At 38.7% G+C, this 23,129-nt stretch overlaps 1 protein-coding gene across 1 annotated transcript in view; it reads right to left on the bottom strand.

Moving 5' to 3' along the window:
- MSH2 (mutS homolog 2) overlaps positions 1 to 23,129 on the bottom strand; it is a 46,554-nt gene that overhangs the window by 5,865 nt on the left and 17,560 nt on the right. Inside the window, exons 7-14 of the mRNA XM_038132923.1 lie at positions 15,911 to 16,110; positions 10,787 to 10,896; positions 8,669 to 8,792; positions 7,477 to 7,627; positions 5,116 to 5,213; positions 3,435 to 3,680; positions 1,726 to 1,930; positions 674 to 921 (exon numbers count right to left, since the gene is read on the bottom strand). Coding sequence (XP_037988851.1) covers positions 674 to 921; positions 1,726 to 1,930; positions 3,435 to 3,680; positions 5,116 to 5,213; positions 7,477 to 7,627; positions 8,669 to 8,792; positions 10,787 to 10,896; positions 15,911 to 16,110 — 1,382 coding nt within the window. The remainder of the gene's footprint in view (positions 1 to 673; positions 922 to 1,725; positions 1,931 to 3,434; positions 3,681 to 5,115; positions 5,214 to 7,476; positions 7,628 to 8,668; positions 8,793 to 10,786; positions 10,897 to 15,910; positions 16,111 to 23,129) is intronic.

The raw sequence follows: 23,129 nt of genomic DNA, 5'->3' as shown, positions 1-23,129 counted from the left end.
CTGACCCCCAAGAGAACACTGCAATTAACCTGAAGCCGTAGAGAAAGCTTCCAAAACTGAATAACAGAACTAAGATTATAAGTGTGTAGTTTGAATAGAAATGTGTAATATCACAGAGTAAAAAACTTAGACTTGCTATGTCTAAAAAACTAATTAAGTTTTTTAATATAGTAATATATATAAAGCAAAACAGAAGTTTTAGAGCAGAAGCTAGTCCTTCTTCACCTTCTCCTTCATGAGTTCAAGTAATGTATAATTAGATTAAAAAGTCCACATTGAGGGTCTCAAGTAGCTAGTTATTAAGTTAAAAATAAAAACAATTTAAGTGTAATTTCTTAATTAAACAGTTCATCCTTAAAAAAGCTTCTAGAAAGAGAAATAAGGCTCCATTTTTTAATTTATTAGTAAAGCACTGCAGAACTCACAACTTATAAGGCTGTAGTGTAAATAAAAACTAATAAACATCTAAATCCGAACAAAAAACACTAGATCACACATTTAATCCCAACCTTAACAAAAAAAACAAAAAAAAAAAAAAAGAAAAAAAAAAAAGAAAAAAGAAAAACAAACAAACAAACAAACAAAAAACCCCACAAAACAAAACAACAAAAATAAATCCACACATGAAGATTTTTCTCTCTCAGGGCAACACAAAGCTGATACACAGCCTTACCTTCCTTGACACGATAAAGCATGGTCAGCGTGTCATCACTGGTCAGAGCAGTGACATGGAGGTTATTTACTGTTGGCACTTGGTCAGCAAGAGCTGTGAGCTCATGGAAGTGTGTAGCAAACATGGCAAACCCACAGATTTTGCTGGCAATGTATTCTGAGATAGCCCAGGCTAAGCCAAAGCCATCATAGGTAGAAGTTCCTCTTCCCAGCTCATCAATGATTATCAGGGAGTTTTCAGTTGCTGTCCTAAAAACACAAGAGCATTGGTTAACGTTTGACAGCAGCATGAGCTCTGGATATTGGAATATCACAAGTCATGCTGTGGATGCAGAGCATGGCAGAGGCAAAAGACCCTTCTAATTTACAAACATAGTGCAGACACAGCATCACAGGAATCACTCCACAGTAGGTTCTTTGTCTCATTTAGACTTTGCCCTTTTGGTAGCAACTCTGTATTGACCACTGGAATAAACAGAAGGCTACTTCCATAACTTATGCACCAGCTGAAAAGAATTTGAGATTCTCTACTGCATTTGCATTCCCCCAGATGAAGGCAGGAATGATGACTCTGACTCCATGTTCTCAGAAGGCTAATTTATTACTTTATGATACTATATTATATTAAAGAGTACTATACTATACTAAAGAATACAGAAAGGATACTTACAGAAGGCTAAAAAGATAATAATGAAAACTTGTGACTCTTTCCAGAGTCCTGACACAGCTTGGCACTGATCAGCCAATGAGTCAAAATAATTCACACCAGAAACCAATGAAACAATCACCTGTGGGTAAACAATCTCCAAACACATTCCACACGAGCAAAACAGACAAGAAGCAAATTAGATAAGAATTGTTTTGATTTTTCTCTGAGGCTTCTCAGCTTCCCAGGAGAAAAATCCTGGGCAAAGGGGTTTTTCAGAAAATGTGAATGTGGCAATTCTCCACTGAGATTCCCCACAAAAGAAAAATCTCACATGCACCTCTCTTAGAGCACCTCCTTTCCCATCAACCCCAACCAAGACAATCAAACCAAAGCACAGGACTTGCCTGAGGATTGAGGCAGTTTCCAGCATTTCAGCCATGAAAGTAGACACTCCTTTGAGTTGGCTGTCTCCTGCTCCCACCCGAGCCAGGATGCAATCCACAATGGTTATTTCTGCAGACTCACAGGGCACAAAACACCCAATCTGGGCCATGAGAACAATCACCCCTGTCTGCCGGATGTATGTTGATTTCCCCCCCATGTTAGGGCCTAAAGAAGAAATTTTCCAAAAATTAATTGAAAAAGCATCATCTTTTTACAATTCAACAGTTTTTTTTTAAAGGAGAACATGCTCTAAATTAAAAAAAAGAGTGTTTAAATTTATTACTCTCTTGCCAGAAGAGAGCAGCAAACTTGTCTAACAGGTGCAACAGGTGGCTCCAGGGCTAACAAGGCTTGCTTGTTTGTCTTACTGAATGCTCCTTTTTCAAAAGAAAGGTGATCACAGAAAATCAGGGGTCTTCATAAGTTTTGGGACTTCTAAAAAGTATAAGCAGTCATCTAAAACATGTGTTCATACCTAAAACTAGTAAGCTTTAAATTAAGAAATTATCAGTATTCATTTCTGCTTAAGAATTGTAATAATTTGTTTTCACCTCAAACAACTATTAAAATTTCTCTGTAAAAATAAAACAGCTTAGTTACAGACTGGGTACAAGCTAATGGGTCGCTCAGAATCAGCAAACCCAGATATTAAGCAGTTAATTGTAACTGAAATACAAACAAAAAGTATTATGAAATGAAAAGTATTATCCAGAAAACTGATAATTAAAACAAATTTTACACTTTTGCTAACCAGAAATAGAAGCGTGTTACCATGCATTAATTCAGATTTTTGATTTTTCTTTTTGATTATGTTAGAAGTGCTCGTTAATCATTCTCTAATTTCAGATCTTTGCTACTCAGAACGTATGTTAAGGACATCTGGATGGAAATTAAGATTCAATTAAATCTATAAACACTAAAAATGTTTTAGTGTGTAGTAAAATTATCTTAATTACACCAGAGAAAAGGGTAAAAAGTGGTACAGTCATTGAAACATGCTTTGCATTTAAAATCAACTTTAATACTTCACAAAGAAAACACTAACAAAGTACAATTGACGCCTAGTGGAATTTTCCAAATCACTTTAGCAGGGTCAGGCTTTCCAGCTCCTGAGGTTGCCTGGCTTGTGGAGTTACATTCACCAAGGTCTTACTTTAAGGAATTAATAATTTCTTATTTTCTACTGTCCAGCAGCCTCTCTTTTCTTCACAAATGACTCTTTGTAAATTAGCGATCACCTCCTCCAAACAGTGCACTACAACTAAAATTAAAATAACCAATTCCATTACTGTTAGTATGGATTGATTATGAGAACTATGCCTGTATGTACAGAAACATATAGAATAACCACAGTCGAAGGTAACATTTCCTATGAACACTGTGGACTCTTTTTAAAAAATTATAATCAAAAATAGCAATAAATAATAGCTTACAAATACCCTCCTTTCTTTTCCAGAGCTAAATCTTATTCTCCATGCTGAATGATGTTAACTCAGTAGCTGCTCACCCTTGATGAGAGAAATTGTTTTGACAGAATTTTATTAGGTTGCTGATTTGTTTTGCTCGTTGTTGGTTTGTTTTTCCTTTTTTAAAACGACATCATTATCGGAAATACTCGAGACATTTTATAAAGTAAATAACAAACAAAGAAGAGAACAGCAATATTTACCAGTAATAATGTGGAACATCTGCTTGCCCTTCTCAAAGGTGATGTCATTGGGGATGAAGGCCACCTCGTCCTGCACCTCGATGCAGGGGTGCCGGGCACCTTTCAGCACCATCCTGCCCTGGCCCTTCTCCAGAATGACGGGCCGCACGTAGGGCACGGGCGCCGCGTTGGACACGTGGGCAAAGCTGACAATGGCATCCAGCTGAGCTATCACATCGTTCATGGTCTGGATGGGCTCTGCATAACCTGGTTTGCACAGAGGAGATGGAAATTCAGTGCCATTAGCTATTCTTTTGCTCCTGCTGAAAAGGTACCTTGAAGCCTACACTGAGTCCATCAAGTTAATTTGTGATATTTGCTGAGTTCCCCAGACGGAGGAGGAATTGAGAATCTGACTCCATGCTCTTAGAAGACTAATTTATTATTTTATTATATTAAAGAATGCCATCCTAAACTATATGAAAGAATAGAGAAAGGATATAGACAGAAGGCTACAAAGAATGATAATGAAAACTCGTGACTCCTTCCAGAGTTCCGACACAGCCTGACCGTGATTGATCAAGTTAAAACAATTCACATGAAACCAATCAAGCAGCCACCTGTTGGATAAACAATCTCCAAACCACATTCCAAAGCAGCAAAACAAAGGAGAAGCAAATGAGAGAATCTTTGTTTTCTCTGAGGCTTCTCAGCTTCCCAGGAGAAGAAATCCTGGTGAAGGGATTTTTCAGAAAATATGACGGTGACATTAATACATCGGCAGTAACAATTCTCTTCAAGATGAAAGTCACCTCCTGGGAGAGTCTAGGATGCAATCCTGAAGTTCCTATGCCTTGAATACCAAGGAGACTTCTTCAGACTAAGAAAAGGAGGAGGTGAGGCCATGTTGATTATTTCCCTCATCTGGAAATCCAGTAAGTTTCCTTCATGAATAATACACGGCATTCTGATGCTCATGAAAGCAAAGACACTTCAGATACAGCAGCCATCTGTGTTTGTGTGAATGATGGGAGGGAGAGGTCTGTCAGATACAGAGCCTGTGACACCAGGCTAGATGGCCCAGCATCCCCAGTACCAGCTTTTGAAGTTCTGGTGTTTGGTTTTCTTCTGTGAAAGGGATGAGGAACTGGAGTCTACAGCCCAAATTCCCCAGTGTCTCTTCTGCTTTTGGTGAAGGATAGTAAAGAATGCCCTGTAAGCAGGCAATCTTGGAGCAAAATATATGGAAATAACTTAGGAACCTAACAATTTTTATTGCCATATAAGCAGTGACTAACTTGATCTTATATTGCATATCAATGTTCTTAGACCTCAGGTCCCTCTCCTTCAGGTCTCTGTTGTCCTTTACCTCTTCTGCTGTCTGGATGAAGACACCCAGAGTCAGGGAGGTAGGTGGAGGATGGATGTGACCCCTGTGGCCTTGTTTTTGTTCCTATAATGGCATCAGCATTTGCACACACCTCATCACTGCACATCTGCAGCAATGCCAGGAAAGGGTCTGGCAACAGAAGACAATTCATATTTCAAACTTTCAACAGCTGTCTGAAAGCCACACCTCACTTTCCACACCAATTCTTTAGGCAATATTACAGTTTGTCTCCGTAAAAGACCCTCAAAGAAACAGCAAGTCCTCCCTCCCAGCACTCCAGACTGTGACACACATCAACAGTGGCATATTCACCTGAAGCAATGTTAATGATTTCCTTAACAATTGCATCCTGAGCCTCTTCATACTCTTCCCTGTTCTTTATATATTCGTCATTGATGGCGCTCAGTTTGCTGTGAACAAAACAAGAGTATTTAGAAGCTGCGATGTTCTGCCTCCACCTACACTGCCAAACTTTTGGCCTCCTCATCTGAGTCTATACCAAGTGTCCCCAGCTGTTTCAACAGCAATGTTCAGCACAAAGACCACAAAGCAACTGACCTACAATTCATCCACACCAAGGCAGCCTCAAGATTAATTCCAAGTTCAAGATCACCCATAAGGGCCAAACCAGAAATTCTAGCATCAACATATGACATCATCTATGTTTGCTATAGAACTGCTGTGTGATAAGGACTAGCTCTTCAAATTGAATTTCTGGCTATTTTGCTACTTTTGCTGCTAAGCAACTGTGTAATTAACCCAGAGTCCTACAACAGGCTTATCAGATCTGAAGGCATTGACTTCTTTCATTTAGTAAAAACCTAAGTTAATTACTGTCACTATGAACAGGGTCTGATCTTCAAACTAAGGTAAACTGAAATAAAGACAAGAGTTTAAACAAGTTTTTATTGTTCTCAAGCTTGTCTCCTAAACAAAGAACAAGAGTCTGCAAGACTGAATAAGAAACGCACCCAAGTAGTGTGCCTGCACTACAGGCAGAAGTCAGTCTTGTGCTTCCAGTACCACCTACAGAAGCAACTATAACTTAACTAAGCACAGAGAAGTCTTTTTTATTAGTGCTGCACGGGCTGCTTCACTAAGGGAAAGTAACAGATGACAAAATACAGGTTCTAAGTACATCTTCTCAGTTACAGAAAAGCCTAACTTCATCATACATTTAGATTCCCAATATATTTGGAACCAAAAAAAAAAAAAAAAAAGAAAAAGCTGGTTTACATTTCAGGGATGTTTTTTAAAAATATCCTCCGAATAAATGTTAAAACAAAATGCACTTAAGGTTTACACTTTGTTCATTTAAGTAAATTGGTGTGAAATACACCAACATATTGGCTGGTGTGAACCAATATGTTTGCCCTCCTTTTCAAAGATAAGGATTTATAACTATGGAAGTGAGTGATTAACAGAAACCAGTCACTACACCATCAAGAAGCTGAACACAAGGCAGCAGTGTGGCCCTGAGGCAGAGAAGGCCAAGCCCACGCTGGCTGCTCTAGCTAGAGTGGATCCAGCATGTTGAAGGAAGTCATTCTTCCCCTCTACTCAGCACTCCTGAGACATCTCTGGTTTTGGGTTTTGTCTTCCCAACACTGAACCTGGAGCAGATGGTCAGCACAAAGGCAGAGAGCTGGAGCACGTGGCACACAAGGACAAGGCTGAGAGAGATGCCTGCCCAGGCTGAGAGAATCTGAGCTCAGCCTGCAGGGAAGAGGCAACAGACTCTCCTTGGAGGCGCAGGGCAAAAGAATGAGATCCTAAGATCCCAAGAAAAATTCTCATTAGATCTGATCAGGAAAGTTTTCATAAATAGTAATTCAGCACTGGAACTTGTGCCCACGAGGCTGTGAAGGGTACTTAAGAGGATGGGCACTTGGGCAAACCCTTGGGCTACCCCATCTAAGCTTGAGACTGGATCTAATTTCCAAGGGGCATCAGCTTTGAGCGAGGGATAAGAAGAAGCCTTCAACCTAAGTTACTACCCAATTCTGCACATGCAACTTGCTACTTTGTTTCCTCCGTGTAAAAACACTGAAGAACAGAGAAACATCTGATGACTGATGCAGCCCTTGCTCCTGCTAAAACGCTCTAAAAGAGCTAAAATTCAACCAAAAATATAGACTTTTCAGCTGATCCGTGTCAGAACTGCTGTCCAGACAAGGACACGCTGAAACAGCTTCAATGCAATTAGCCTGAAAACTTAAATTTTTTTTAACAGCTCAATCAAAAGTGCCACAGAATTGAAGTTCAGTGCACGGGACTAAAAGAAATTAGAGAGGATTTGGAACAAAGGGGAAAAAAAGGTAATCAGCAACAAAGTTCTGCATGTCACATTCGGTGATAAACATAAATAGCTCTTTCCCTACTGCAGCTTGTGTCTGTATAAACACTCACAGTAAAAGCAATTATGATACTTGCTGCAGCTAAAACAGAGAAATTAGCCCAAGTCAAAGGACCAAAAATAGATAACAGTTGGCAACGTAAATGGGGAATGCAGCTTTTAACATAAACTCTAGCCAGTCCTGCTCAATATTTCAATCTGTGAGCCAATTAAAAAGGTGACAGTTTGTAAGGAATCCAGTTTATCAGCATAATTAAAAAGGAACAATTCTATTATTTTCAGAACAGGCTAAAAAAACTACCAATATCATCTCATACCTGTTAGTGAATTTCACACCATTCTTCTGTGTATCAATGATTCCATATTTCGAATTGTTACGGAGAGCCTTTTCCTCCTTGCAAGTTACCCTAAAGTGATGCCCAAACTGTGAATTTGTCTCCAGTTTGATACTTTTGCCAGCTTCCAAACCTTTCAGATAAAAACAAAGAAAAAGAAACCAGCTGTATTATCACAAATCCTGCAGCCTGTGCTATTCCTGCTCACTAGCTCTCAGTTCCCATGATTTAGCCTCTCTTACATGACCTAATTGAGTAGACCTGCTTTGGTTCTGTACAGGTATGAGAAATACCCAGACCAAACATAAATACATGGATTCGTTCTCTGCTCTTACTTTAAAATGCTCTCAAACTGCATATTCCAATCAGGCTCTCAATTATTGCTACGAATTCTCCAGGAAGGTGAAAAATGCAAGGACACGCTGCATTGCTGCTGTTAGCACAGCTCCTATACTCTCATGATCCCCCTGCTAACACATAGCTCTCTTACAAGATTTCTCACTCCATCCCTACACCATCCTGGCTTTCCTTCTTCTCATCCAGGTATCATCTTTACATTAAAAAAAAATCAAAACAAAAAAAGTGCAAGCTCTTAGAGGTGTAACCCAAAGTAAGTATAGTGTTGTCAATTTTCCTTGCCATATTGGCATTAAAAGTTGGTGGCTTTTTCTTTTTCTCGAAGCTGCTCTTTCAATGCCCGATTCATCAGCTGCACATGGAATTTTCTGCACAGGATAATCAACACTTTAAATGTCTCATTTGCTTACGAGTTACATTTTGCAAGGAACATCAAAAGAAAGGTGAATGGACACTCAGGATAATGCACAGAAGTGGGGAAAAAAGTCTCGGTGCAGGTCCTCAAAGAATGCAGAACAGAACTAGAGTTAGCCAGGAGTTTGATGAGTTACAGTTCTACAAAATGGATTCTGCAATATATATGATCATTTCTGAAATAATCTGGAATACTGTTTAAAAAAAAATTAAGGCCAAGTTATAAAACAAAAATCCCTCTGTTCTCAACAGCTTGTACTGCAACAACCAAAGTCAGCCCAACTCAATAACAAAATAATGCAAACATCCTTTAACCCTTTAACTTCTTTATACCAGTTTGCATCACCTGATTGCAAAACATTTCACTAAGGAGACATGAATGAAAGGCAGTTCCAAACCCTACCTAGTTCTTTGGCTGCAGTCTTCAGTAAGGACTGCATTTTTTCTTCCAGTTCATTCATCTTCTCTCTTAATTCTGTTAAATTAGGATCAAAAGAAGCCTTGACAAGAAATTCATGATTCTCCACCTAGAGCAAAATAACAAGAAAAAATTTATATGAACATAAGCAATAATAAAAAAAAAATCTTCCTGATCATACACAGTGAAATGAATTAACTTAATTCACACTCAATTTTTTATAGATATATATAATGTTGTCATGCAATGTTGTTTGTGATAGTTGGTATCTGGTTCAATTGCAAACATCTCAAATATTTGTTTTGTCACATAGTGTACTTCATACACGCAAAATATACCAATTTAACAGGCTCCTTTCCGCTGAAATTGAGTTGTCTGCACATTTATTTGCAAACAAATGACTGAGCAGTAGTCAGAGGGAATGAAATTGTCATCTACATGATGCGTCTGCTACCCTGGACTTAGGCAGCTAATCAAGACAGAGCATGGGGTATTTCAAAACAGAAGCCTTTGGAAACTGCAGTTTTAAATCAGTAATTTCTGCCCCAAAAGAGACTAGGGCTTAGGAAGGAACCTACATAGTGCCACAAAAAATCCTACCAATTTCAACCCAGCTCTTGAGCTGAAAAGCAGACATGGTTGCTTCTAAGCTTAACATTTTCAGAGGCAAGGATGAAGTATTTCATCTTTTTGTTGTATTTCATCTTTTTTCTCTCCCTTCCCTGTGCTTCCACTGCCAGGTGGCTATGTACCAAAAGCACCACCAAACTTTGAAGTTGCCCTGACTTGAGGAGGAGGTTGGAGTAGATGGTTTTTCAAAGCCCCTTTATGACTCTGTGAGAAATAGGAATGGAAGTGACAGTTTCTCAACTTTTATTACAGCTAGGTAAATGAATAACCATACCCCACGCTTTTTGAACTTAGATGTTTCTTTTTATATTAGAATGGATTATTGACATAATTTAGTTGCTATGACAACCTATCCTTCAATTGCACTCAGAATAGAACTGCGTATTTTATTTGAACTCCCTCAAAATCCAAGAGGAATTTCAAGTCAAAGTTCAGATTCTAATGTTCATAGGGACAAGGTTTATACTTCTGGTAAAACCAGTGTTGGCTTATCTGTACACATTTTCCAGTGCCTTGAAGGGGGGGAGAAATCAAACTTAACATGCCAGATTCCATGGGTTTTGACTAAAAATAACTGACTTGTTATTCTGTTTAGAAGGACAACAAAACATTTTTAAAGTAGAACCTGAAAAGAAATTTGAAGAGCTGGACTATGAAGGGTGAAGGCTTAAACAGCTGTTACTTTTAGAGAAAACAGAGTCCCAGGGCACACAAACTGCATCAACAGATGGTCTGTAACTGGTATAAAGCTATAAATTTCTTCATTACCATACATCACAAATTACAGCAACATGTCAATCAAACAAGTCCTTCCATAAACAGCAAAATGCAGTTGATGGATGCACAACACAATACAAAGAAAGAAAAGGCAGTGCTCCTGCCTTTGGAGAAAAGTATGCATGTTCAAAATTTTTAACCCAAAGCAGTTCTCACAAGTTCAACAAATGGCCCTTACTACCATGTCTGGCATGTATTTAGGTAGTTCTCTTTTTTTTACAGTCAGCTGTGACCTTCACTTAGGATAATCCTAACACCTGGTTAATACAAAAAAATGAAAATCCTAAAAGTCTCCCCAGATAATAAACAAACCCTAGGCTATATTCTGGATTTGAGACATACCACTGTAACTTTAAAAATACAAAGTAGAGAAATGACAAAATTACTTCTCCACTTTTAATACTGATGAGATCTTATAAAAAATAGTTTCAGGTCCACAGCATCAATGCACCCAAAGCACTTTTTCACTGGCTAGATAATTTCAGATAGTGGGTGAACACCCTGTTGAGTACCCTGATATATTAATAACAGCCTTCATATATTTCTAAATGCAACATGTATTTCTACATACAGCTAAATTATCACTAGCTACTTAATAGAGATGATCAATTAAATTTAGTTCATATAGAGCAGACTGCAAAGCTCAACAAACAACTTTAATTGCTGAGTAAACCCTGCCCACACAACATTTCATACCTTTTCCATGTCCAATGTTGTTTCTATCATCTCCAGAAACTTTGAGAAGTCAGAGCAGATATCATTAAGAGGTGTTATAAATACAGCCAACAACAACATCTGGTGAGCTCCTGTTAGGAACAAACAAGAAAAATTATCATTCACAAACCCCCACAGATTTACCAGAATTCACTTATCCAAGGCAAACAACACAAATGCTTAGCTGGGTAATTTTACAAAGATGGGCTATGACTATTTCACTGAAACACATGTACCTTTCTCTAAAATTGGCACTATCCCATCTACATTCTGATAAAGCTTGTACCTATTCTGTCACCTTTGTTCATAACTGGGGGTAATAATTCCCTTCTACTGTGAGTAAAACAACAAACGACAGTATAAAAGCAAACCCATTGTCTGAATAATGCCAATTCTTGCACATAAAAAGTTGACATGCCTTCTGCAAAAAAAATGTAGGTCTTTTCTTCCACACTCAAAGCTTTTAATTCTTCTTAATAAAATATTACATAATACTGGGAATATTTGGTAATTACAATATGGACATAGCAACTGAAGTGTATGTTATCAGCTTTTGTTTTCCACAAAGAAAGACCACATATTATAACCAGGTTTACAGTCACTTCCTCCCACTAGACCCGAAGGCATCAAAATCAACAGAGAGACTTGGTAGCACCAAGTCAAACTGCATAGAACACATATTGGCTGGAAGTGCCTGGAACACCAAAAGCAGTTCACAGTTAAATTAACATGCACAGATACTGCCCAATTTGTGAAGGAAGTATTTTCTTCAGGTACACACAAGCTACGAATAAGCACCTATATCCAGCAGCCAGCTGTGGAAACGTTCTGTCAGTAAGTGCATGTTTACATCTTTGCAGCCACTTAAAAGTTATGATTTAATCACAGAAAGATTGCTGACTATATGATTTACAAAAAATGCCTCAAAATGAACCCAATACCATGAGCTTAGACTCACTGAATTATGCACAGAATCACGTTGCTGCCTCTAATGCTTACAGACAAGGCTTTGCACATTAACAGAGAAATACAGAATTAAGCTCAGGATATTCAAGAGCCTCTAAATTTCTTACCAGACTAAGAAAAAAATCCTAGCCTTTCCTAAGAAAAAATGCCATAGAAATTTATAGAAAAAGTGCCACAGAAATTTATAGAAGTTACACAGTGAGGACACGATTACCCAAGTGAATCTCTCCTCTCTCAGGTGAAGTAGAAAGAAAAAATTTGGTTTGATTTCTTTTTCTACCATGCCTTTTTGCTTCCCCAGTCCCTCAAACTTCTAAAGTGAAAGCTCTAAACTAATATCTATTAATAGAGAAAAAAATTACATATTGTTGAGAGATTACTGAACTTGCAAAAATGGAGTTTTCTGCTGACTAAAAATCTTCAAAACCAAGAGATATGAAATAAAGATTGCTTTCAATTCCAAACTTCTTGCTTGCTCTCTTAATATCTTGGTTTTTTCCCTCCTGTAAGAAGACACACCTAAACCAACCTATAAAATAAAAGCAGTCAACAAAGAAGAGACTGAAGAGCAGAAAAAGTTTCATGTCCATTCTTCAGAGTGGGCTTAGCAGTTCCCAGTGCTCCAGCTGACAGAATACATGGCACACACAATGAAATGAGCTTCAATATTCTTGAATCAATGAAAAACAATTGTGCTTGAAGTTAAAGTGGTTATTTTGTTTTCTTGAGTAGGGAATTTTCTTGATGCCATTTCATTATTTAAGCTTGAAGGGTACATCTCAGACACCATATCAGATGTCACATTCAAAAGTTAGAATATATGGGAATATATAATAATTTATTAAGTAAATAAAATACTGACATATTTACATACATTCATATGGGTCCAACTGATACACTGCAAAATTTATTTTCACTTTTAATCCAACTTCAAACTTGGTATCCAGCACTTGAAGGAAGTAAAACAGTGGAGTCAGTGAATAATGAGGGTTTACAAAAGTTATTTGCACATGCTTTTCTTAAAACACCTGGTATTACAAGAATATAAGCAAGAAACACCACTGAAAAATTCTAAATTAAACTCCAACATGTCTTGCACCTGTATTCATTAACTCATAGAAAAGATGTATAGTAAAAAAAAAATGCTCTTTTGCACCTACTCAACATTATTAGGATGAAAAGTAACCACTGAGAAAAAGACTAATAGAGCTACGTACCATCAAAAGCAGAGATGCATATTGATCACAAAGCCTATCTGTGCCCAGGTGCTGTTTTTAATTTAAACCATCATTTACTTACTGGAGCACAGACAAGCGTTTATTACACATGTTAAAGACTTGACTATTAATATGGTTTTTAAATGTTGTCTGGCAATTAAAATAAAACACTAATCTTCAGACTTGAAACACACAGTTACTTTGGCAGCAAAATGACACTGCTCTATCCAGGCAAAACAGACAAATCCCAATGATTAAGTGCACCAGTCATTTTGATAGTGCAATGGAAAGTGGGATAAAAAGGAAAAGAACAATGGGAATTGGGATAGAATATAGTGTAGGTTTTCTACAGGTAGAATATCTGCGTATGGTGTAACATCTGTCTGAAATACTGAATGCCTGAGACAAAGGGGACTCTGCAGACCTAATCTGGGCTCTTCTAAAGCCTTCAGCATGGTGTCACAGGAGGTGCCAAGGGGCAAGCTCTATGACTTATGCCATGACCAAAGAGCAGATAAAGAGGACATCACCCTCTTGCAAAAGATGAACAATCTAAAATGACATCAGTTCCTCCAGGGCTCACAGAAGCATTTACCTTTTTAAGATGTGTGAATTCATATTAATGCAGAAAAGAAGGCTGCTAATAAAAGTCACTAAAATAAACAATATGGAAGCTATCAGTAGCTTATATTGGAATAAGATAAATCAGAACTAGATCAACACCTTGAAAAGTGGGCTAATAGGAATGAAGTAAAATGCAACACTGAGTAAGATGACACATTGATAGATAAGTGTGTTTCCACTATGAGTAAGGGAATAATCAGTTGGATATGACAAAGGAAGGGAAACAGCCAAGGTTGATCACAGCAGGCTGTAAGACACCAGTGCAACAGTCTGGGAAAGAAGAGGACTGAAACAAGCAGTAAGGGGTATCCAGTCACTGTATGGTATACAGTATGGTAAAAACACATCCGACACCCAGCACACAATTCCTGTGTCCTGCATATTTACAGACTTACAGAGTGTTTGTTTGAGATGGGAAGGAAGAGGCTTCAGCAGCTTCTTGAAGACAGAAATCTTGTAAGGACCCAAATTTCATGCCCCAGCAATCTGAGTAATGAACAACGGCTCCCTTTTGCCAGCTCGAGCAAAATGATTCGATGACTCAGAGTTCTTTCCCATCTTATGCAGACTTCTTATGGCCAAACCAGAAAAAAGCCATCTTCACTCATCACCCCCCTCCTCAGCTGTCACCATCCATAAAAACAAGGATTTCATCAAAACAATGCTTTATTTTGAGGGAAAGGCAGTCACAGCTGATGGCTTTGTGGTTGCTCTATAGCCCCATAGCTGCTCTATACCTCCACAGCCATTCATAGGCAAGGGAGTTCTGAAACTGGCACATACTCAGAATTGTCAAAAATCTTTCTGACTTTCCATCTCTTGATGAGTTACAACATTCTGTACAATCAGAAACAGAGAAATTACCAGATCCAGTCTGAATCACTCACGTACATTGAAAATTACCAGACCATTCATGTACTTTGAACAGGTGGTACAAGTACAAAGAAAAATAAAAATAACACACCACCTATTTTAAACTATCTTTAATACACTGCTGGTGATTGCCCTACTAAGTCCAACTGATTCATGTGTAGAACAGGAAGAACCTTTTGCAGTCTATTAACTTCTCCATATGGTGAGCTTAGCAGTTTGCCTTACACAGCTTGCTCCTCAAAACTCTAAAAATGGAATTATTTTCCTACCCCAGGGTTATGACAGAGGAACTCTGTTGATCCAAATGGCAACTAATATAAAAAGAAGTGAAGACAGGAAGCCAGCATTCTGAACTAACATCTCAGTATAGGATGGGAATCCAAGAGCTCCATGTCAAGGCTAAAACAAGCAGAGTCTGTTTGGAAAAGCCAAATGGACACAAATGAGGCAGATGAAGAGTGACACAGCTCTTTAAGAACAAAAACAAGCAGAAGAGTTACATCTGTCAGTTCTTTCAGAGCTTCAGATCTTAACTGCTCTTAGAAAAAACACAGCCAATAACCAAAAATGGATTTATTTTAAGATTAATATTGTAGAAGTTTCATTACTTGAAGTTGTAAAACTGTAGTACAGAAAAGTGTAAGACACTGGGTAGCTTTATTTTCTTCTCAAATAGAGGAAAGAAATTTTTGTAACCGTACCATTTCAAATAACATTTGTTTGTCAGGCTTTGGTGCTTGCTTTACACAGAGGGAATTTCTAACAAATTAATGGGCTTCTATAGAAATGAGCTTTCTGGTAGGTTAGAACTGCTATTGCTAAATTGAATGCTGATCTTATTCTGCATTTTCTTGGTAATACACAGAAAAGGAAAAAAAATAGCAGCTTTTGTACTTTCTAGACCTGATTGTCACAGCATAGTGCTTCCTACTAATGAGGACTGGAAGAAATCCTGCCATGTTACTTGTATCAAACACAGGAGCATTATGATTTAAAAAAAGCAATTTGAGTTATACCACTAATACTTAAAGTTGGGGGGGTTTTGTGTGTCATTACAACCCAAAGTGGATGACAACACTATTGTATGAATGGTATCTTAATTGTAAGATCACAGGGCACACACAGTTGGTCAGGAGTTCCTAGAGACAAGTCCATGTCAAAGATTCCCACACTACCACCCAACAGTTCAAGCACCCCAGCTACACACTAATTGGAGCATATTCTCCTGCAAAGATTTGGCTATGAATATTCTTAAGTATCTGACTGGCATTTTGGAATTTCAGCTCTTTTAAAATTCAAATGTGTTTAAGCTTCATTCTGCCAACAAAAGCACAAAGGGAAAAAAGTCATCTTTAGAAATCTACGCTCTATTTCTTTGCATCATCAGGACACCAAAAACATTGAGAATAGGTGGGGGTAGCAATACCTTCATGTTTTTCAAGTGCTTGTACAACATTAGGCAGTTGATTGATAGCCTGGAACATTCGGTAACAGTCTTGTAAATTTGCTGCTTGTCTCTGAAATTTCTTTGCCAGCCGATTGAGGTCTGGAAAGCGACGTAACAGATCTTCCTGAAGGCACTGACGTAGCTCTGGATCCATCACAAAAGCTTCAACCAAATTCAACCTACATGAGAAATTCATAACCATGATTAGCATGCCATGATCTGTAACTCTTTTATGTCACCAGTTATCTGACAGTTTCTAGGTGTATTTTCTCTAGGGCTGTACCCACTGGCCAGCTTCCTTGGTTAAAAAAAACCAAAACAAATGAAAACAGGACAACACATGAGCTGAGAAAGCAAGGAGATTTAACCCATGTCAAGCTTCTGTAGTTTTGAACAGTCAGGATTTCTAATGAACAGCATTGAAGTGCAATTGTTGGTATTTGCAATTGTTCCAAGTGGAAATCCCAACATCTATCCTGTAGGTAAAGCTGACTCAGAATTGACTTTGAGATTAATCCCTTCCCTTCACTAGCAAAAAAAAGTCTTCCAGTAGTCTATGGAAGAAGAGGTACTAAGCAAGGAAAAAAAACCCCACTGCTGCCAGAGTTTAGTTCCCTGTGGTCAAGGCCAACATGGACACCGTGCAGCTGTGCAAGCCTGGACCACAGAATGGGAAGGCACCTCTGGGTACTGCCTACCCCAACCCCTGCTCAAAGCAGGGCCACAGCTACAGCCAGCTGCACATCCTGGGTATCCCCAAGGATGGTCCCAGTGTCAACCTCTGGAAAACAGCCCTTGTGACTGACCTCCATGGGGACTGCATGCCCCTGAGCCTGGCAGCTGGGTGAGTCTGCAGTGCACCACACTGTACTGACCTAGTCCCTGCTTTGTGAGATGTAACAGGAGACAGTGATGGCTCAAGCCACAAGAAGCAACATTTCCTGCTCTTCCCTTATCCAACCACCTAGTTTGTCTCTTGTAGAAGGTTACTGGGTTACCCAGCCACAATTTTCCCTCTGTAAATCCACGCCAACTACTTCCAAACTACTGTTTGCCTCATGGCAGGCATTGGGGGACTGCATTTTTACCAATGAGGGTACTGTCTGCCAGCCTTGTCACCACTGACTCCCAGCTTGCCTTCCCTTGCTGTTGCACCCTGACATTTTGGTTTGGTATTTTGTTGGGGGTTTTTTCTGTTTGTTTTTTGGTTTTTGTTTTTTTGTTTTTGTTTTTTTTTTAATTTTAGGTATGGGGGCTTTAAAACAGTGAAATAAATATTCTTTAAGTGCTGAAAGCAAGCATAAATCTCAACAAGAAGTTACAGAGCATTAAGTTGTATTTCTCCACTAGAATGCGAGCACATTTTCATACATTTTTGGGGTTTTTGCATCAGTTAATTTTGCCATCTCTACACATTTTGCATTTGCTGTTAAAAATGAAGTCGGATATGGTTAACTTTGGAACGCTGGGAAGGTCAGTGTTCTTTTGATCACACTTTCTGAAGACCAAGGAAGAGCTCTGCTTCCTTCAGAGACCCCCCCATACTACACACTGTGCTGATTCCTGGTTAATAATACCTATCAATATCTCTGCTTCAGCAGAGAAGTTAATTTTATCTAGAGACATGCAAGCAAGGAAAGGACAGCTTCCACCACATTATTCCTGCCTGTTTGCTTACTGGCAGAAAAATGCATTTGTTTCAATTACAGTAACACCCGCACTTGCAAACTGTATTGGAAATTACAATTTTTTTGTCATTCTGACAGCAGTAATCTCTACATTACACACTGCAATGCTGTGCAGAGTGCCAGACACTGGCAACACTACACAGGGGTTAACACAGTCCACTGCCTCAGGTAATTAGCAAAGACAGGAAACAAAGGCTTTGGCTAAAGCAACTTGAGAGGCAGAGAGCCCTGGACAGGTAGTGGTACATTTCTGTATACAAAAAATTCCTGGTTTTTCAAAAAGTATTCCACCCCCACACTCCAGTGAATCTTCTCTATTATATTAAAAAAAAAAATCAATGAAAAAGGTGAGAGAAGGATCCTAGCTCTACGTTTATCCATTCAACTACAGCCTTAATACATAAATTGAGAGGTTGACATTAATGACACATAAAGGTGCTTTACTTCCAAAAGAAACATTAAAGTTTCAGCACGTACACAGAGCTTGTCAGAAATAGACAGGAAAATACTGAAGATACCTACTGCAAGAACACAGAGCAGGACTTGTATGAGAAACATCATAAAAGCCAAGCAATTTTCCATTCTGATCCTTGTTGATGTTTCTGAGCACAATTTCTAGCTTTCAGACTTCTGTCAATGGTTTGGAGGAATAACAAGAACTGCATGATCTCATCACAGCAGATACATTGCCACGTTTATCACAAATCCCTTCCATCTACCCAGCAGACCTCACTTAGGGCTCACATCACAAACTCTTCTCTCAGAAGTGCCGGCAGCAACCAGTGACCAAACACAGCTTTTAAACACCAGATACTGTTTAGATATTGAGGAAAAAAAGCAATAAGAACTAAAGTAAACTAAAGCTACCTGATACAACTGCTGAACAGCCTAAAAATGAGCCTACTAACCAGATATGCACCTTCCCCTCTAAGGGATTAGAGGAGGAACCAACTTGCCAACATGAACCTCCCCACAGGAACCAAGCAGCTTGGTCATTTTTAATCCTGCAATCTGGAAACAATTCCTTTGGCAAAAACAAAGCAGGATTTGTTATAAACTCCATTTAGCATACAATTTATTTATTATTTCTCCATTATCAAAATACCACCACACCATCAACCCATAAAGAGGAACTAGTTGCAAATACCTTCAAGTTTTATTATGAGGAAAATTGCATGAATTTCTGGTTTTAAATCACCTTACTTCACTTAAAAAATCCCAATATTTCTTCACTTTAAAAAAGCACCAGGAAGAAAGCAAGACACATTTGGAATGTTTATCCATTATCAAAGTGAATTTTAATCCAGAGAAATACTATTCCTGCCTGCAGCAGGAAACAAGAGTTTTCTGGGTTTATCCAACCTGCTTAAACTACTGACTACTCCATGATTTCAACTTTGAAATTTCAAGTATAAAAACTAGGGTTTTTTTCTTATTTTGATGGCAAATGTCACACATGCAAGAATGTGCAAAATTCAAGTTCACCATCAACATCAGATGCTATCTTGCCCTCACACGGCTCATGTTTAAAGTCAGAGAACTTAGATTTTCTTCCAAGAGGTCCTTTGAAAATCAGTAATGCTAGCATACAGAATCACTTCCGAAAAGTGAAAGCAGAATCACTTCTGCTAGCACAGAATCACTTCTGAAAAGTTACTAAATTCTGCACAGCTGCTGTAAGTCATTCAAGAACATCTCAAGCACAGCTTCTGTAGTCCTGAGCTTATCTTTACCAGGATCTAGGGGTTTTTTTCCCCCTATTTGTGCCTTTTGCACAAACAAACCCTTCACTCTCATCCCACGACTCCCCCAGCTTGTTCAACAGCCTCTTGGATAAGACCTGTCAAAGGCATTTTGAAAGCTCTAATTTATTTTTTCCCCTCCTCTTTTGTCCACAATGACAAGTTCAAAGAGTTCTCGGATCAGCATGAACAATTTTCCCCTGCTAAAACCATGATAATTAGACTAACATTTCATGACCTTCCTGGTACTGTTCTATCTTCCCCCCTACATTTGCCAACCACAAAGATACATCTGACAGGTCTGTGCTCCTGCCACATTTTGCATAACAATTTTCTGTTGGTAAGGATACATACAAGGCTGCTGAATAGAAAGGTAATGCAACCATGAGCCATGAATAATGCTCACAAGTAATAATGAAATCAAATGACAAGTTGTTTTTAATATAAAGTTCAACTGAGGGGGAAAAAAAAAGGAAATACAAAAAGAAACAAATTTTAAAAATCCAAGAAAGTGTAACCAAACAACAGCTGACAACACCAGATAACTCATTTCTGCCACACAGCCAAAAGGAAAGGAAAATAGGGCAGAACTTTCCACCACAGATCTAAGGCAGCACACTCAAGATAACAGAAACAATTATAAGTAGTGAAATCACACTAGAACACAAAGGAAATCTCTGTTTCAAGACAGTTATTTAAATTTGCCAAACCAGAGAACGAGACTGCAGCAAACGTAACTGAAACTCAGCCCAAGTGTTTTTCCTTAATTTGGAAACAGTAACCACCTTTTACTCCTGCTAAGCACAACCATGGCTGTTTACCAGCTTTGAATTCTGTGCTCTAACAAGTACCATTAGGCTTAGCACGCTCTGGGAGACAGAGAGAGGAAAAAACCCACTCATCTCCACATTTCTGCTGGATATTCCAGACTTCAACTCAAAACATCCCATCCTTTCCCCAGTTTTATTGTTAATAAGAGGCATCTCTTGAGCCAGCTTCTGACAGAAGCCAATGTACCACACACACAGAGAAAAAGACAACAAAAATCTATTTTTTTTTTCAATCTAATGTATGTCACACACTTTCCCGAGCCTCGGCACACTGCTTCCATTCCACTGATGTCTGCATCACATCTGACATCAGAAGAGATTGCTTCTTCCCTTGCTACACCTGTGCAGCATTTCTCACCACCATTTTAAGGTGCCTCAACACAGACCTTGTCAGGAGGGTTTAATCCTATTTCTAGATTTTTTACACAGCTGAATATCAAAGTTTAAGTTGATAGGAAAACATTAACCAGATTTGTATACAGATTTTTATGAAGAAAGAAAAGAGTTCTGTGTGTAGAAATAATAACTAAACTAAAGGACTAAAAATAAAAGACCACCATTAGAAGGAACAGAGTATAATGCCTGAGCAGGATTGGTCAAGACCAAAAAAACCCCAGAAAACAAAAAAAACCACCAAACCCTAAAACAAAAACAAACAAACAAAAAATTAAAAACAAAAAACAAAACCCCAGCAGACCAGTGTGCAATAAGAGTAGTTATAAAGCATCTAGGGTTTTAATCTCTCCTCCACTAACATCCTACAAGACCCTGGACAGCTCTGCACCTCTCTGTCCATGCAGGAAAGAAAACACTTCCCTCAAGCACCTCTGCTCAAAAAAAAGGACGTTGAGGTCTTTTCTTCTACATTTTCATGAAACTGGGATCCATATGTAACCACTAATACATATTTAATAATGAGTAATAAATATTTATATATTACTTCAGGGTAGTGACTTCAAATCCCAATTACTCATAGATGCTTTCAGAAAAAAACCTGTACCAACTAAGAATTCCACATAACACAAAAGTGTTAATACTGAAATAAACTAGGAATGCCCTCTCTTACAGGAGAAGCTGACTTACTTATAAGAAGACCTTTAAAGTTTGTAACTCCCCTGACTATCCAACAGCTGAGTCTTCTGAAGAGCACACATTTGTATTCTCTGCCTGCTACAGGATTTCTTTGACTGCAGATTAAGACCAACTTTCCTGTCCAACTGTTCTACTTGATTATGCAGAATTTTAATCAGTAGATACCACCTACAAAAGCAGCATATTAAGGACTGCTTTAAAATATACTGAGACTTTCATCTCACCCCAAGTTTCAGAATATGCACAGCTGTATCAGTTTAATTTCGTGTTTTCCTTATAAAAAGGAAAGTGGAAAAACACCTCACATACCACTATTTTGTTTCCCTCGGGTTTCTTTCAAACTCAGATCTCTTCTTAAGCCAATGTAGCCAAAGCAAATCCTCCCTGGACATGTTTAACCTAGACATGTAAAATGATACCCACCACCTCACCTGTTCTAATTGGGTTTTCTTTTTCACACAAGGCACACAGTATTTTAACACCCTGGAGGAAACCCAGACTACAGCAAGTTGCTGTAGTAGATAAATACTTCAAATTCTTTTTTTCCAACCAGAAATAAGCAGGGCACTGTCCCCTAAGCTCCCTTTATAAACTTCTCCTGGTGACCAAGTAATTCCCTAAACAATCATCTCTCTCCCCAAAATCAGCCATAATCCAGTTTGCTGCCTCAGTAGAGACCTTAAATTTACAAAGCTCTTTTCATGCCCAAGAACTTCAGTATGCTTTATAGCCTTTGAAGCATTAAGGCAGACACCTAAGGTTGGCACATGGGAGCCTAAATCAGAAATCTGAACCCTGATAACTAAAAATTACTTTAGTAATTCAGTACACAGCAGCATAAAAATGACACTGACCATCCCAGGTCATTCTGCCTCAGACAACCAGAGCTGTTGCATGCATTTATAAAAATAACATCCAAAATTTCTCAGACAAGCACAAGAAATAACAATGCAAAATAGCTAGGCAACCCACGCATGCTTTTGGAAGTGCTTAGTTATGCACAAAAGACTTACTTTTTTTTTATGAAACTAGAGCAGTCTTTGCAAACAATTAGAAATAAATGTAACACAAACCGTGAGGAATAAAGAACCAGCAGCTTTAGAGAGACTAATACCATCAAAAGCCACTTTATTTTAGTCATACAACATAGGCTTAGGATCCCTGATCTCAGTCCCCACTCAGCTCATACTGGAGCCTTTGCACAGCCAGAAGTTGCTCTGGTTTCTGGCAGCTCCAGCTGATGGCAACATTTACTCAAGCCACAGGAACAGCCCTGGAAGGGGCTCACAACAGGCACCAGTTCCTCCAGTACTTTGAAGACACTAGATCTGAATCCAGGTTTTTGATTCACCAAGACCTCAGAATGTTGCTTTCTGCATGAACTGTACACACACCCCTCCAGCACTGCTTACATATGAGACAGAATATCCCAAGCAAGGGGTCTGAATCTTGCTACTGTTTTAATGAAATTGTACCCACTTGGCCATACAATATCATTCTGGGTCCAAAATCTTGTGTTTGAGTATCACGAGCTGCTCACCTGAGCAAGCTCTCCTCCAGCTCTCCCAAATTTGCACAGACACACAAGGGCCTGTAATTCAGAAGCAGACAGCCCAGGCAATTCCAAGACACCCAGGTGGGAGGCTTGTGCCCAGGTAGTCAGGACTTCTTCCTACTGTCTGCCAAAAAAAGAGCAGCCTGCACCTTCACAGGGACTCCCCTCCATGCTAAATGGCTCAAAACCTTCCCCAGCCACCCTTGCCCAAACAGTGTCATTGTTTCCTCCTGCCATGTGAGCACAAAGCTGGCTTTGTTTCCTCAGTTTCTGAATGTTTCTGTATTATCA

Source organism: Motacilla alba, chromosome 3, assembly GCF_015832195.1.
Source record: "Motacilla alba alba isolate MOTALB_02 chromosome 3, Motacilla_alba_V1.0_pri, whole genome shotgun sequence".
NCBI classification, from domain to species: Eukaryota; Metazoa; Chordata; class Aves; order Passeriformes; family Motacillidae; genus Motacilla; species Motacilla alba.
This window is presented reverse-complemented; position numbering and strand designations above follow the sequence as displayed.